The sequence below is a fragment of the Pipra filicauda genome, unplaced genomic scaffold (genome assembly GCF_003945595.2).
Source record: "Pipra filicauda isolate LSUMZ 115617 unplaced genomic scaffold, ASM394559v2 scaffold110_size2237424_pilon, whole genome shotgun sequence".
NCBI lineage: Eukaryota > Metazoa > Chordata > Aves > Passeriformes > Pipridae > Pipra > Pipra filicauda.
The window spans coordinates 1,537,527-1,553,513 of NW_024103552.1; the positions used below are offsets into that span (position 1 = coordinate 1,537,527).

Consider the following 15,987-nt stretch of genomic DNA (forward strand, 5'->3'; position numbering starts at 1 on the left):
ACAGACCATGAACTGGCATGGCACCAACAGATTTTAATTTTTTTTCTTAGAATTAAGCTACAAAGGCTATATTTTTCTTCTTACACAGTGGAAGTATTTCTCTGTGTGGTTGCAATGATGCAAGCTCTACATCTGTTCAGGGTTTTAAATAGTTTGAGAAGACAGCAGTTGTTTTCTTCAAGAGGATAAATTAGTAAATTTTAATTTAAAAGTGGAGGAGTAATACATGTTTGATGTGATCATTAAGAAACTTTTTATACTTAAAAAATAAAAATCATGTTTTACATGTAGCTCGGGTAATTTTAGGCAGCAGTGGTTTTAAGCTCATCATCTTGCTTTTGCCTGCAGAAATAGCTTGGAGGTGGAGGGATTGGGGTGGTAGAGGCCAATGGCATTCGAGATAATTTCTTTTGCAGTTTTCATCATGCTGTAGAGAGTGTCTTTACACTTAACTCACTTAGACTGACATTGCTGAGATCCCTTTCCTTTTTTTATGTGCTCTTCGCAAATAGCTGTGGGGCAAGAAATTGCTTCAGGCTTTGAATATTGATAACACGATGGTACTTTGGAAAGATCCTCAGACATTCCTGTAAAAGTGGATTTCACCCACTCCGTGTAATGTAACATCTTTGTGGCCCAAGAACTTGGAATTTTGAGGACTCTGTTGCTAATAATATCTGGGAAACATTCACCAAACTATTCTTTAAAATACTTTTTTTTGTACTCATCTAGAAGATGCAACAAAAGAATTCTCAAAGTTTTTCCTTCTCTCTGCAGTTTTTATCTCCTATAATCCAAGTTCCAGAATTAAGCTCACCTTATTAGTCTCTCTTTTGAGCAATTCCTCTGATATTTTCAATGTTTGTACTCTTTTTTTAATCAGGTCACATCTCCAAATGTAACTGGCAGCAACTGCATCCTCATAACTTGAGCACTGCTCAACAGATTTAGGGTAAAATCAACTGGATGAACTTAAACTGCTTGATTACATGGAAGCAGACCCTTAAGTGGGCATAAAACAGAGTAAATGCTTGGTCTGGAAGTGAAACGCTGTTGCACAAACTGGGAGAGGTGCAATAGTCTTTGAACCATGGCTGGTGCTCCTCCTTTGGTATTTCATCCAGACCACCAGTGAAATGGGGACAAAATATTCTGCTAAATGGGTAGTTTTAAATGCCTTTACCTGACTGAATCAGTTACACTTAACAAAATGAACATCTGAGGCAAATATTAAATTTGGTGTGGTTTTTTTTTTTTAAACTATTAGAGAAGACAGAAGTAGTACAGGCAGTCTATGCATTTATGAGGAGAACGCTAATGTTTTTTAAATCATACAGAAAGCTCATCTAGGAATCAAAAAGAGGAAAAGGAAGTATATACTACTATTTGAAGCTATGATCGATTGTGAAAGAAATTATATGGTGTAAGACTTGACAAAAAAGAGGTAAAAAGGTCATATTCATAAATAGCCTTAGTATCAGGAAAACAGTAGTAAAATATATCTTTTTTAAATAGTTATGGGTAGGAAAAATAAATGATGGACACTCATTTGAATTTTTAAGGCTGGATTGGACAAATACAGAAAATATACACTATGAATCAGTGTATATTTTCTACCTCTTAACTTCTCCTATTGCGTATTATCCCTTTCTTAAAGAAACAAGCAAGAAACAATCCTAACTGCAGCTTTCATGTCTAGGATGCAGAGGAGTTATTTTGTGAGCTGGATTCTCACCATTCATTGTCTGCTAGTTGCAGAACCCACACATCACAGTGCTCTTTATTTCTGTTTGTGCTGGAGAAAACGTACATATGGAGATAATTGTAAACGATCACTCTCCTAAGAGAATGAGCAGCTGACTGAGCTATGTGTAGCACCATGACAGCCTTCTCTCAAGGCACTTAATTGCACACCATGAAGAAACTCATTTTTTTTATCATTTTTTCGATTTAAATTGAAATTTGCATGCTGCAGTGAATATATGTTCATTCAATAATGTGAATATATAATCATTCAATATATAGTAAATATATATACATTCAGTAATGAATGTAAAACAGCCTAGTTTATGCTCATGTATGAAAAGATGTTGTTTCAACATAAAAATTAAGCTCCTGAACAAACTCTTTTTTCTCATTTATCACCCAAGAGTTTTTATTTATCATTATTTTGATATAGTGTCAAGTCATATTTTCCCTTTGAGTTTAATGAGCATTCAGAAAGGCTTTGTCATATAGATACAGGCATTTTACAGGACCTATTTACTTCTCAAATTATGGATATTACTATAAGCATGCAATCAAGGCATGAAACGAACTCAAGGATTACATTAGGATGTGTTGGTTCTGTAATGTTTAATCCTTAACAGATCATCTTGCAGATTTTCTGCCCTTCTCTTGATCTAGCAGGCGACCACTTTCAGTGGGAATGGGAATTGGATCTGTGCCTACTTTTGAAAGTTTTACCTTAAAAATTAGTTAAAAAGCCAAAAATAGTTCTGATTCACCCAACAGTATACAAGTCTTCTCAGATGACCAGGAATGTAGTCTTTGCTCTGATGATTTAAAGGCTGACAATCCAGGCTTAGAATTGTGCACGTGTTGTATTCCCTAAACCAGTGGTTCAAAACTAGCAAGGCTTCAGAACAATGATAAATCACTTGTTTTGTTGCCGAGCTGTTGCCAGCTTACTCTTTGACACAGTTTTTATGTCTGCATTTCTGTGTTCTATTGCTGACCAATTAAAAAAACCCAGACCAACAGAGACTATTTTTCACTTTGACATGGATCTCAGTCTCTAACTGTCTATAGGTTTGGGGGTTTTTTATTTTAAAAAAGGCAAAACAAAACCAGTTGCAAAGATATATTAATACTTTGCAGCACACCAATTGCCCAAGTTCCTCATATATTCACTCACACAGTTGAACATAATGTTCAGTAATTTATTTCCCACATCACTATAATGGTGAAGGAGGAGGAGAAGGAGGCACACAGTTTCTGTGACAGGGAGAACAAGAGGACCCTGGCATGGGAAAGGGAAAATTGGGACTGGGTGGTAGGAAGTTAGAGTTGTGCTGTGGTTATAGGGTGAAATCAAGGTGAAGGGAAAGAGGCCTAGGAGGAAAGTGTGAGGGAATAACATCATTGGTAGTGGGTAGGAAAGGTGGGAACATGCAAAGCACCTCCCCTGTGATCTGAGGGATGGTGGGAAAGAAATGGAGAGTCTGGAGAGTTTCAGCAGGGATGCATTTAGGAACTGAATTTGGTATACAGTAAGTGCTTAAATCCATATATCTGGTAGGCTTAGTTGTAGCCTCTGGATGCCCACTTACTCTCCTGCCAAGAATTCAAGGGCTCTAGGGTAAGTCAGGTTAGAAGGAACCTTGGAAAGTCCCTAACACAACCTCCTGCTCACAGCAGGATCAGCTTGGAGGCCATCCAACAGAAAGGAGATGGCAGGGAGTATGTGTTGGCCATTTAACATATTGTCTTTACCTTTTCTGGAGGAGTTAATGTCTCAAGCAGCTGAATGCACTTGAGGCTGAATGGGAGCTCAAGGGAGTTAAGGAGGAGGAGCAGAACAGCTGGGAGGGCTATGCATTTCTTGCTGGATTCCTGGGATACACTTTGGTGTCTGCCATTTATCCTGCCAGCCAAGGAAAGCTGCAAAGCCATCAGAATTGAAAACCAGAAAACACCAGCCTGCATACCTGCAACTCACAGGCTCCCTCCATATCCCTCCTCCCAGGCCCACCTGGTTTCTTTGCTTTAACTTGATCCATCCCTACCTCAAAAATTGAAGAATATGAAAGACTATCTGAAAGCCAAACTTGGGAGCTTAAAACCGAGAAAATTAAGAAAATGAAAGTAAATTAAAATATCTTGTTAGCCAGTGTGTTCTCTTGGCTGTGCTACCATAACTTGCTTAAAATTCAGCCCTGGAGGTAATAGCCAGAGTTTGCCAGGCTTCTGATCAGTCACATATGTCTTCTAACATCTCATCAGATCTGTGTAACCATTCTCTGCTTCTTCTCTTAGATTTACCCCCTTTGCTTTTCTTCTTCACTGGAATATATATGGAGCATTGGCAGTTTATCCACAGGGACAGTTGTCTTTTGTGTTCAGAGTATCTCCTAGGTCTTACTCTCCTCACCTTGGTTTTTCACCTCCTCCCGTACTTCAGTTTTCCCTCTAATCCCGGATGGTCTAATATATGTTCTTCAAACCTCTGCTATTTTTAGATTCCTCTACATATTAGTCTACATCATAAAGAGCATTAATTATACATACATTCTGTTGAGCTCATGTTCATTGGTGCATTACCAGCTATCTCTGGAGAAGGAGCTGGCTGCATTTGAATGCATTATTAAAGTGGATGACAGGCTGAGTGACAAGTTTCATTATCTGGCTCCATTCCTGTACCTCCTTGTGCCCACTGCCAGCCTCAGAGGTTGTGATCCCTCCAAGCTGCCATTTGTCATCTGCAGAGTATTGAGCTCTGAAAATCTGGGCATAACTCGTCTCACCCCAGATTGAATGCCAACAGTGAAATTGAACCCTAGATTGCATTTGCTAGATCTCTGCTGAATGTAGAGAGCCCCAACAAGGGAGTACTCAAAAAAAAAAAAAAAAATCACTAAGGTATCAGTGATTTAAGCAACAGGTCTTTGCTGTGACACTGACTGCCTAGGTGGGTGGGCTGAAGTGGGATTTGGGAAAGTTATGAAAGCAGGGCGACAGAGCAGTAATTAATTCCTGCACTGTCTTGGATGATGCTACTTCTTTCCTGGTTTTTGTCCTCTCCTTTTTTCTAAAGCTAGGTAGCTCTGCTATTACCAGTGTTGCCTGGATACCACCAGTGTCTTTGCTCCAGCAAAGTTGTCACTGAAACACTGAAGAAAACTGTGTCAAGCACCTTACTTTCTGTGAGGCATTTTCAGTTCAAGATTCTTTTTTTGCACTTATTAATTTGTATAGGTCTCCATCACTCTTGATACAGTTTAACTTTGTGACTTCTGCTAGATCTGATTTTCTGCTGACTGGATAACACAGACATGATGCTGAACTCCTTTTCTCTGTTTATATCTTGGTATGTACCTCTCCAGATTTATCTAGGGTACATCTACTAGCTAATCACAAATTAAATTTTCCATCAGAACAATAGAGGTAATGATGCAAAGATAGTTGCAAAAAGGTTGAAATGTTGTTTCAAGAATAAAACAATAATTTCACTTTGTGGGCAGGAACAGAGCTCTTGTAACAGCATCCCATGACTTAAGTTCAATGTGTGCCTTCACCATTCCTCCTGGGCAGAGACTTTCTTTGAGGTTTCTAAATGAATCCAACATTACTTATGCACCTCTCCCAAAGGACTTTCCTCATCTCTTTTACATAGGAGCTACCCAGCTTCTTTTGCTTCTTTTTAGAGGTAGATGCTCTAATGTTGTATGTTGTAATGGAGCCACCTCTCCCAGGTGGCCAACATTTTAAGTACAAACTCCTTCTTTCCTCTCTAGCACATGTCCACATTGGATTGCTTATCAGAAATCCTGGCCCTACCACTGCTGCTGCTCACCTGCGCGCTACTTCCCATCCTAAACGGGCAGGGCTAGGAGCTGGCAGAGGGCAGATGCAAGAGCTGAACAAGGGACAGAGTTTTCCAGGAAATGGGACATCATTTCCAGAGCTCACTTCTGGTTTTCTCCTTCCTCAGTACAAGTCCCTCTGGAAGAGCATGGGCAGTGCTCCCATACGGTACATATATGGGGCTTTCTACCTGTTTGTTAGCAGACATCATGACCACTCTATTAGTTCATATTCAATGCTATGCTTTTGCAGTGGCTTTCTTCCTCTCAATTGTACTGCAGTTACTTTACTTATAAGCCTCTAAAGAAGCAGAATTTTATTGTTCCATGATGCAGTGTGCCCTGAGCAAGTCCATATAGTGAGTTGGTAGCAGAAAGGAGAGTGAAACAGTAAGGCTGATTGGTGCCTTTTCCTGGTGTTTCCACATATGACTGAATCAGAGCAATTTAAGCAGTGTCTGCTTGGGAGATGGAAAGTGTATTGCATCTTTTCAACCACGTAAGAGCCTGCTGGATATATCTGAAATATTACAAAAACTGAGCGTTTGCTGGTTGTAGGAATGGACTCCTGGTTGTTTATATCATGATATGGTGCAACAACAATAGTCATGAGATATATTTAAACTTGGCCCAAGGCAGCTTTTTGCTATAGCACTTAATATTATAACATATATATATATATATACACACACACATATAAAAGGTCTTTATATTTCTATTCCAGGTAGTGCATTTATTTCTGTCTTTTTCCTAAAGAAGACCATGAAGACTGCTGATATATTGGGTAAGTAAGCATTTGCTAATATGGACATGTGTGCTGCCATATGCTTAGCAAGCTGTAACTCTCACATAGCCCCCCACCTTCACACTCCCACTTTCCCGAGCAAGTGTTTCAAGGCAGATACTTTCACAACTGGGAAGAAGTGATAAAAAGAGAGAGAATCTTCAGTGCATGAGGATAAGACTGCATTCCCAAATCCTCTGCTCTTCCAACCGTAATTCATTCCTTATGTGTCCTTACTGCTCAAATTTATTTTCATTTTCTATTTTTGCCTCTGAGGTTGTCTTTAGTATTATCTTTATGAGTACAACACAGTTTTAATAAAAACAGGGAAGTTATTGAGTTACTCATTCAAATATAAGATTTTTTTTCTTACTGCATAGACTTCGCACAAAAATTCAATCTCAATTAAAAGTGATAACTTCCATTTAGGTATTAATTTTATCACTTCAAAGAACAAATAATCATGTTGCCAAGTGTTTTGTTGAGAAATGTAGTCTTCACTCTAAAAGCGTGCCAACTTTTTGTCTGTGTCCCAGATTTTTTTGCATATCAAAACTGCCCACCCTGAACACAGCAATACTGAGAGACAAGCACATTTCAGGGTTTGGGCTTTACACCAAGCCATCTCAGCTGGGACAGCACACCTGATGCAGGGCACCTGATATTTCTGTGCTCTCCTGACATCTCTAGGCCTGATTGTCCAAACTATACTGAGGACAGCTGTTCTCATGAATGTTTCAAAGAGATCTGTTCCGTATCATTCCAGGAATACTATATACTATTTATTTAGTTTTGGAATCCAAGTTTGCCAGCTCAGCTGCTACATTCAAAACTCCCCCTCCCTTCACTGATCATGTTTCCCTTATGGCCCTATACACTCTGTGTTGCTTTAACTAGTGTTCAGCACTGATTTATTTTATTTCTGTGAGTTTGACTTTGCAAGAAGGATTTAACAATGTCGCTACATTCCATAGGAATGAGCTGTATGATGGGAAATATGATGATGGTTTTGCAAGCGCATAAATATAGAACAGTTCTGCTTTTCCAAAGGAACTGTGTGAGATAACAGTGCCAGCAAAGCCCTCCGGATGTGCTTTGTTTTGTATTCCTGAGCCTTGTATTCCACACCAATTTATAGGTTTGCCAAGAATTTTAAGGATTACTTGAAGAAAAATTGATTAGCTAATATCTTCCTTAATCCAATACAGTTTATGAGCTCAGGATCGGCTCACTTATATCTTGATACTTCAGTGAACATCTGTGTTTGTCAGCTGGATGTCCACAAGGCAGAACTTCCAGATTTTTATTAAAAGTACAATAATGCAAGTTCGACCTTGAAAAGGGGCCCTGGCAACCTAGTGGCTGAATAGTCTTTGGAAATCAAGCTTTTATAAAACAGTTCATAGGCCTGCAAATACAACAGGGAGTGGCCAAAATGTTGGCCTCACAACAGCTTCACATAAGCATTGGACTGGAACATATGTGTTGCATCTAATATTTCCAGGGCAGGTTGATATCTGGTGCGGATCTCAGTGGCCACACTGACTTTGGGAGAGTTACATATGTTTACGCTGGTTAATGATCTAGCTGACTGCACCAGTAAGCAATTTGTCCTTTCAGTTTAGGCTAAGTTTATGTGATGTGCTTTGTGCCTGTGAGAAATACAAAGAATTGATTCTGCTTTGTCATACCCTTGGTTTTAGAGTTGAGAATATTTGAAAATGCTTTGTTGAGTTGGAATCCAAAATTACACGGCTTTACTGACAACTTTTTTCACATTTCCAAAATTCTCTGAGTCTTTAATAAAAATTAGACTAGATAAGACCACAAATGCAAGATGATCCAATTACCTAAGCACAGATCTGCTTTAACGGACTTAAATGTTTTTCTAGAAACCATTTCCAAATCATCTGGAGAGCAAGGATGACCATGATTGCCAAATACTGTATTACCAAAATAATGTATCCTTTTCTTTAAAGGTGGAACACTGACAGTAACAGGGACATACTTGTTGGTGACATTTGCTCCAAATGTACCTCAAGAGCTCACAGCAAGACAAGTACAGAATTACTTAGTGAGCTGGCCTTTTTTGGTATATTCAGTGAGTATCTGATTCTTACTACTCCCTAAATCAGAAAAACTGGTATTATGGGGCCTTTAACAGCATTATGAATTAGTGGTAGAAAAACTGCTCGTGGCAATAAATTGTGTGATTTTCATAAGAGAGAAAGTCCCTGGGTCATCATCCTTGTCCCCTGCAGCACCAGAAGCTGTCTTTTGAGCTACATGCCAGGGGAAGGTCATAGTCGTGCAGGATTAACAAGAATGGAAAGATTTGGGGGTTTGGGGATATTGAGGGAAAACCTAAATATTGGTACTGCTTATATTTCCTATGTATGTGTTCATGCCACTCTGTCTGCATGTACAGCTAAGTTACAGGGCTTGTCTGGAATGTGATGGAATTGTGCTTTTAAAAAAAGGCTATGCAGACTCTTGGTCCTGCTTTTTCCATTCTTATCACTCTGGTTTATCCCCATGTTGTTAAGCTTGGCTGAAAGGAGCTTTGTATGGAGTTGAGATGTGAAGGGGTGGCCTGCTTTAACCTGAGTTAGAATTCAAATACAAAAATACCATTTTGATTAAAGTATCTGTGTACAAACTTCAAATGCCATATGTCTTCTTTGATGTATTTAATTAGCATCAGAAACAAGACCAGAGAGTGTAGGAGGAATTTCTGTCTCTCTTTTCCTCTGGAAAGTTGAAAATGTTTTCCTCCAGCTGAATGTAAAAGATGCAATATAGGAGCTTCAGAAGCAGTTACTTTTTTCCCAGTAAAGTGACTCACTTGAATTAGATTCTTAGTGCCCAGGCTTTTCTTGGTAGGATGCTCAGTTAGAAAGCCACTGAGTAGACAGTTTGAGGACCTTAATCTTTTAACCAACCTCCAGACTTTACATACATCTAGATATCCATGAGACTACTGATTAAGCGCAAATTACACGCTACCATAAAAAAAATGTTGATCCTCTCTTTCAGTTTGTTGTGCATTTTAAACTCTCTTTCAGTTTTTGTGCATTTTAAAGATCCTGAAAGATGATGATACAGCTCAATGGAAGAAATTAATGTTCATGTTGTATAAATCACAACATGCACTTTCAATCAGGCAGTAGAGAGGCTTTTGAAAGGAGTGCCCAAGAGTTTTGGGGTACTCAAAAGGGTTGCTTCAGCCTCCACAAGAGCTTCAGCAAGTCCATACAATCAGCACAGTGAGAGGGACTTCTTTAGGAGAGGGTTCAGAAGAGGGATCTCAGTGCTCACTGGAGGACCCTCTCTCTTTCCTACTGAATATCCCCCTCTACCATGCAGTTTCGCCTTTAGATGATAATGCCTGGCATTTTAGGCACTGATTTTAAATTGTTGATTCACCCATTTGTATAGAAATGGTGGAGAGAGAAAACTCTCCATTCACACCCAGTGACACCAGAAATTTCTAGGTGACATGCCATTCACATTTTTTTGAAACCAACAGGTTGCTAGAAAAGGGCTTTTCCCCGTCTGAGGACTTTTTTTACTTTGTTTTAGAAAAGTTTGTAAGAACACAACTGAATGTCTAGGAAGACTGTGCTGTATTCTTCTTAGATAACATTATGAGGAAGTGGTAGGTAACTCCTGGACTTTTTTTCCCCTCTTCTCTCTTTTCCCTGCCTCAGCCAGCATCTAATTCTATATGTACAGGATGGGTCGTAGGGAGGGATGGAGTAAGTACACAGCAAATCTTGTTGAATCAACAATATATCAGTCTTTATTTGTTCCTTCTGCTCCCTGGATTCATCTGTGTTGGGCTTCTTCTCTCCAAAGAAAAGGGAGGGAGGAGTGAAAGGTTCCACAAGAGACTGTGAGATACCAGACTGATTATCCTTGTATGCTGCTGGAAAATCAACCAAACCATGTTGTACACATTCTCTTTGGGCAGGGAGCTAGCTATTCATAATTGTTCATAAAATGCCTAGCACAGGTTGGCTCTTAAGATGCAAAAAAGTGCAGCAGAAGTTGCAGAGTTTTCAGTATAAATATATAGTGAGGAGACAGTTCAGAAGTATAATGCAGTCCAACAGTCTTTCTAAAAGTAGCCCCAAAGTGTTGTCTGCTGAGAAACACAAAGCCCCAATGGTACAAAATGTTCTCTGTGGGTGGTAAACCATCCCTATGTGGCATTCCACTGCCATATTGTGCAGAAATAGCCTCCAGTTCCCTCAAGACAACTTTGAGTCACCTTCTGAGACTTTGCAGTAGCATAATCATGTCTGAGCAAGAATGACTAGCCTAGCTTGTTTTTCTCTCTTTTGCTTATGTGCACTTTGAGTCACTACAGATAACATAAATTATAGAGGAAGCTCTTAGGTTTCCCTAAACAGAAGCATAGTAACTATTGGGTTGTTAATATTTAATCTCTGCAAAATCAGGTTCAAAACATTTCTGCTTTTCTTTCAAAGTGCCTAGAAGACCCTCTTGGTTTATTGGTCCTTATGTTGCTGTATATGCTGGGAAAACACTTGAGGCAGACAGTGTGGTATTTTGTTCTGGTGCCTTCTGATAATGCTCAGAAAGATGAAAAACATCATGATTATAAAAAAATGTTGATGAGATGAGGGCTTGAGGAGACTTCTGTAGAGGTTAGTTACAGCAGCCAAGATCATTGTTAGACAGGTCACGTTCCTTCAATTCCTCTAAACAGAATATGTGAAGCCGATATATCTACACACTTCCCATTCCTGGAGTTCATATTTAACACTGCTACAGCTATGAGAGCAAGCAGTGTTTTGGGTAGTTCTCAGGAGACAATCATAGGCAACAGCTGAGACACCCCAGGAGGGCTCCTGTCTGTGTGAGGTCCTGTTAGGAGCCATGCATTCTGCTTGCAGTGTGACTTAATTGTCACAGATTCTCCTTTGTCTTGTGATTAAAGGTGGCCTGTTGGTGGTTCACCAAGCGGCAAAGAACCATGGAAAAACAGTTTGGCTGCTGGGCAGCACTAGGTGAGAACTAATGTTTGAATTTCATGCTTAGTAGGTGAGACTTGGCAGAGCTGAATAAACTTAAATAGCAGCCCTGAAAAGCAAACATCATTTTTTCTCCCTAGGTTTGGCCACAGGACTGCCATCTCTGTCCCTACACCACTTCTGCTCTTGGGGCTTCCTCAGGAGGCAGAAGCAGACATGAACACAGATCTGTGCACCCCTTCAAGAGCTGCCATCAGGGACTCTTATGTCCTTTTGATCATTTTTCTTGGCTGTTTCCTTTCTGGAGTGAGTCTTCTTGGTGGGTTTGTTTGCTTTTAAGCAAGACGAGATCACAGTGGAGCTTTTTGGTAGCTTTAGCAAGAGAAGAGCTGATGATAGGATGAGGATCAACAGAAGGCTGATGGACAGAGCCTGCTGTGGTGTCCTGGTTCAGTCAAGGATTGTGCTGCTTGGCAATACCTGCCAGTCAGGGGTTAGGAGTGAGGTGGAAGAGGGAGTGGAATGCCAGAGCTGCTGTGATGGAACAGTTTGAGCCAGTGACTGCCCCTTGCCTTGGTTTTGGATGATTATTCTTGCATAGTTTGAAATCTAAGTGACAGGGCAGATGATGATGCTTCCCCTGCTGGGATCATCTAGAGGATATAAAATGAATCAGTGTAGGTTTAGCTGACTGCCTGCAGTAGGGTTGTCTCATGGGTTTCTGTACGCTCCAGGGCAACCAGACCAAGGGTGAGGTGACTGGTGCTCAGGTTTGCCCTGGCAGGGGAAGCAAATCTCACAGTGCTGTGTCACCTGATGCCATCTCACACCATCCTGTGTGCCAGTCCTGGACTTGTGTGTCATGGAAAAGAATGCCTAAGGCGTCTCTGGAACTCCTTTCTTAGACTGGATATCCTTCTGAGTGAGGAGTATTTATTTAGCACATCTTTCTTCTATTCTGTTATCAATTTTTCACTATCAAAATAGCAATTGAAGCTATTTGGAGGTTGTTGTAGGTGCAGCCTGATAATGTGGTATTCTGCGGTGGCCCTAATATGTGTTTGCCAGTGGCATGAAGAGCAAATCTGCTAACTTTTACTTCTTCTCTCAAGTTCCCTTAAAGCCCTGTCACAGTTTTCCACAGGGAGGCCAAGATGAACTCACCTGTCTGCAGATCTTAAGATGTATTCTGCCTCGGTTCCTGATTTAGACATACCCAGTGTTGCACTGTTGAATAAAGCTGGGGAGGCTGGCCAAGTTACTTACCGTGAGACTGAAATTTCTCTTTCTTTGTGCTGTCTCAAAGGCTACCAGGTTTCTGAGCACTTTTCAGTGCAAAAGTCTATCATCCCTGTTTTCATAAGTCTGCTGGGCCTCACAGAAGCTTTATGACTCTTGCACTTGTTGCTTTCTTTAGGCATAGAGGGGGAGAATACCCACACTTTTGAGATGGCAAAAGGCAAGAGTTACTGAGGGAATCTGCAGAGACAAATTAAGAGCAAGTCAGTAAATTTAGCTGTCTGTCATTTAGCTGTCATATGTTATTGAAGGAGCAAAACCAGACCATGCATGGTGTAGGTAAAGCTGCTTCGGCAGCTGCAATTGCAGCTGCAGTGTGGTCTGTTGGTTGCCATTGAGATTTGCAAGGTAAGCTTCTGTCAGGTACCTTCGATTTGAGAACTGCTATGTGAAATAAATGCTTTCCTCCTTATGATGTATGGCAGAAAATTTGAACAAAATTTTGAGGAGAATTTTTAGTAGAAATGGTGAGAGGGGCAAAAGGGGTAGGATAAATGAGCTTGCACATGGCAAAGAGTGACACTGAGAATATTATAGCTAAAAGCAGAGACTGCTCTATCTTTAGCTAAGTGCTTTACTCCATAGGAATTATAAACAGAGTTTCTGTAAGAATTATTACAATAAATATGGGTACCTTTGCTGTCACATTAAAAAAGTCTTCTCAACATTACCAGTGATAAAATATAGATAGAAGTGCAAAAAGAAAAACTAAAGAAATAAGAAATGCTCAGTTTAAATTTTGCTATAATAGGAAAGATAAATGACAATAATTGTTTGATAGCTCAGTCAACCGGCAATAAAATTATTTTTTAGCAGAAGGTGCAATGAAAAGTGATGTGACATCTCAGTCTTTGAATGAAGCATTTATTGCATAGTTTCACAGCTCTAACTTTCTTCTCTTTTATTTTCAGATCTTAGAAATTTTAATATTCTGCATTCTTCTCTATTTTTACAAAAGAAAGGCTGTGAAACACATCGTGGTTTTGTTAATGATGGTAGCGCTACTGGGTAAGAACATATTATTCACTTTAATGTTCCTGTCTGTTACTTGATAATTCCTTGTCACTCAGTCTCAGCTAGTTTAGATTGGGGCCATTTCAAAGCGGTGTGCTGAAGGAGAAACATTTGAAACATTTCACATGATTTTTACTGGGGTCTCTTTTTGGAGAAAAAAGCTGATTATGAAACAGTTTCTATGCTTATTGATGGGAGTATTTCTTTTTGCAGATACCTTGAAATGAATATGCTATGTGGAATGGTATTCTGAAGCCTTTTTTTAGATAACACTTTAGGTTTAGATCCTGGGAAAGTGGACTGTTTGAAATTTTGTTTTGGAGAACAGGCTGTGAAAATCAGTTCTTTAAAACAGAGCAGCTTAAGACCTTGTAAGCACTCCTTAAACAAATGCAGTGATATGCTGTGACTGTACAACAACTTTTCTTTGAATTATTGATGACTATTGTCTATGTTGCATATGCAACATTTAATATTTTACCACCTTTCCAGAAGCATAACAAGAACTCAGTGGGCCACTGAAGTTTGTGGGCCACTGTCACCACAATCAATAACCAGAGAAATAGGGAGGTCACTCTATCAGGTAACTTTCAATAAAGTTAAACTTGAATCAGTTTTGAGAAATGTCAGGAGGTTATCTCTGAAGCTCCACTGCTTATATTAAGAATTTTCACCACCCCATGTGACAAATTGTCCAGTCCTTGTCGCTTCTCCATGAAAGCCTCATGGGACACCACAAGTCTTTGGTTGAAGTGAAAAGTGCTTGAACTGTGTTGTTCAAGTAAAAGGTCATTCTCTCAGTTCAGTGAATGCACGTATTAGTTTGCAAAGACTCATAAAGCACATTTCTAATGGAGATGATCGTGAGGGTTTTGATAAAACAGAATTTCACTAAGGTTGCCAGGTACAAAATTTGGACTTGACTGAATGTGAAAAACCGTCACAGCTTTATTAAATATCTTCCTTCAGATACCTGAGTGGTTTCTTAGTCAGCTCAAAAGCTCAAACTTTTAGAACAACTTTTTGGGATAGTCTTCCCATATAGGTTTCCCAGTACTAGGAACATTAGGATGTGTAGCTCTGCAGAAGCATCGAAGGATGTCCACGCTCCATGTATGAGGCAGAGATGGAAGAGCTCCAAAAGTCTTAGGTCTAACTGTTCCACTACTCCTGGTTTGCAGGAGGGAAGTGTGAGTCTAGCCATTCCCCAGCTCCTAGCCCAGAGCGTGGCAGCTTTGGCAGAGCTCTCCTGAGCTGCTCTGCAGCTTCCAGCACTGCTATGAGGAGTGTGAAGCACTGTGCACTCCTAAGCACTCCTGAGTGGATCCACCCTCCTTGTTGCGTAGCTGGAAGCCTGAAGATCTCCAGGTGGGCTCCTACACCTCCCTGCCACAGTTCTGGGCAGGCCCACCGTGATGGCTGCCCCAAGCAAGGTCAACACACAGCTCCAGGAGACGTGGGTGGTTCATCTGTGTAGCCCTGCACGCTTATTTTGCTGTGGAGCCTGCCAGCCGTGATGCTGCCAGTGTGAAAGGGACACTTGGAGATGCTGAACAGCAGCAGGGCTGCAAACCTGTGGCCTGGCAGGCACTAACTGCAGCTTGGTAGTCAGGCTGCAAACAACCAAAAATACAATTTCAGCTGGTGGCTGCTGAGGTTTTGGTGAGCATATGCAGCTTGAGGAAAAATTTGTTATTACTTCTGCTCTATTAAAAAAGACACAAACAAACAAATCCTGGTTTATGGGAAGTTCTGAAATACTGATATTTCCCTTGAAGATGAAATACATGATTTCATCTGACCCTGGTTCCTGCAGCTGTGCTGGTGCCTCGCAGTCCCCACAAAGTTACACCTAGAGCCTTCTCTTTGGTCTCCAACCTTTCTGCTGAGCAAAGTGGTGGAGGGGTTGAGAAATTGCCCAGTAACTTTGCTCCCAGCTGTGACCTGCTCCCTGACACGTGACCCTTCGAAGGCCCTGCCTGCTGGAGGAGTAGATGAGGCTTGGGGTCCTGTTGGAAGCTTGGGCAAGGGAATTTTATCTTTTTCTGTTCAGATACATTCCTAGTGGAGTGTTCATACAGATATAAATTAAATGTAGAAAGGTTTCTTTAAAGAGAGAGCAGCCCTTGTGTTTCACTGGATATGCAAGCTACTTTCATCATGAAGAAAATACAGAGATGATCATAAAATCTGAAAACATTTTGCTTAGTACAACTGCAAATTCATTTGGTGAGAATTATCTTACCTCATGTGTATACTGAAAGTTATCATAAGTTTGAGGGGACATATTTCAGATTAAAGTGAG

General features: G+C 40.3%; 1 protein-coding gene across 1 annotated transcript in view; it reads left to right on the forward strand.

The window, feature by feature from the left end:
* The window catches only part of NIPAL2 (NIPA like domain containing 2), a 46,893-nt gene that overhangs the window by 23,043 nt on the left and 7,863 nt on the right, over nucleotides 1–15,987 (forward strand). The window contains exons 4-6 of the mRNA XM_027717557.2: nucleotides 6,310–6,369; nucleotides 8,349–8,470; nucleotides 13,580–13,676. Of these exons, the coding sequence (XP_027573358.2) occupies nucleotides 6,310–6,369; nucleotides 8,349–8,470; nucleotides 13,580–13,676 (279 nt within the window). The remainder of the gene's footprint in view (nucleotides 1–6,309; nucleotides 6,370–8,348; nucleotides 8,471–13,579; nucleotides 13,677–15,987) is intronic.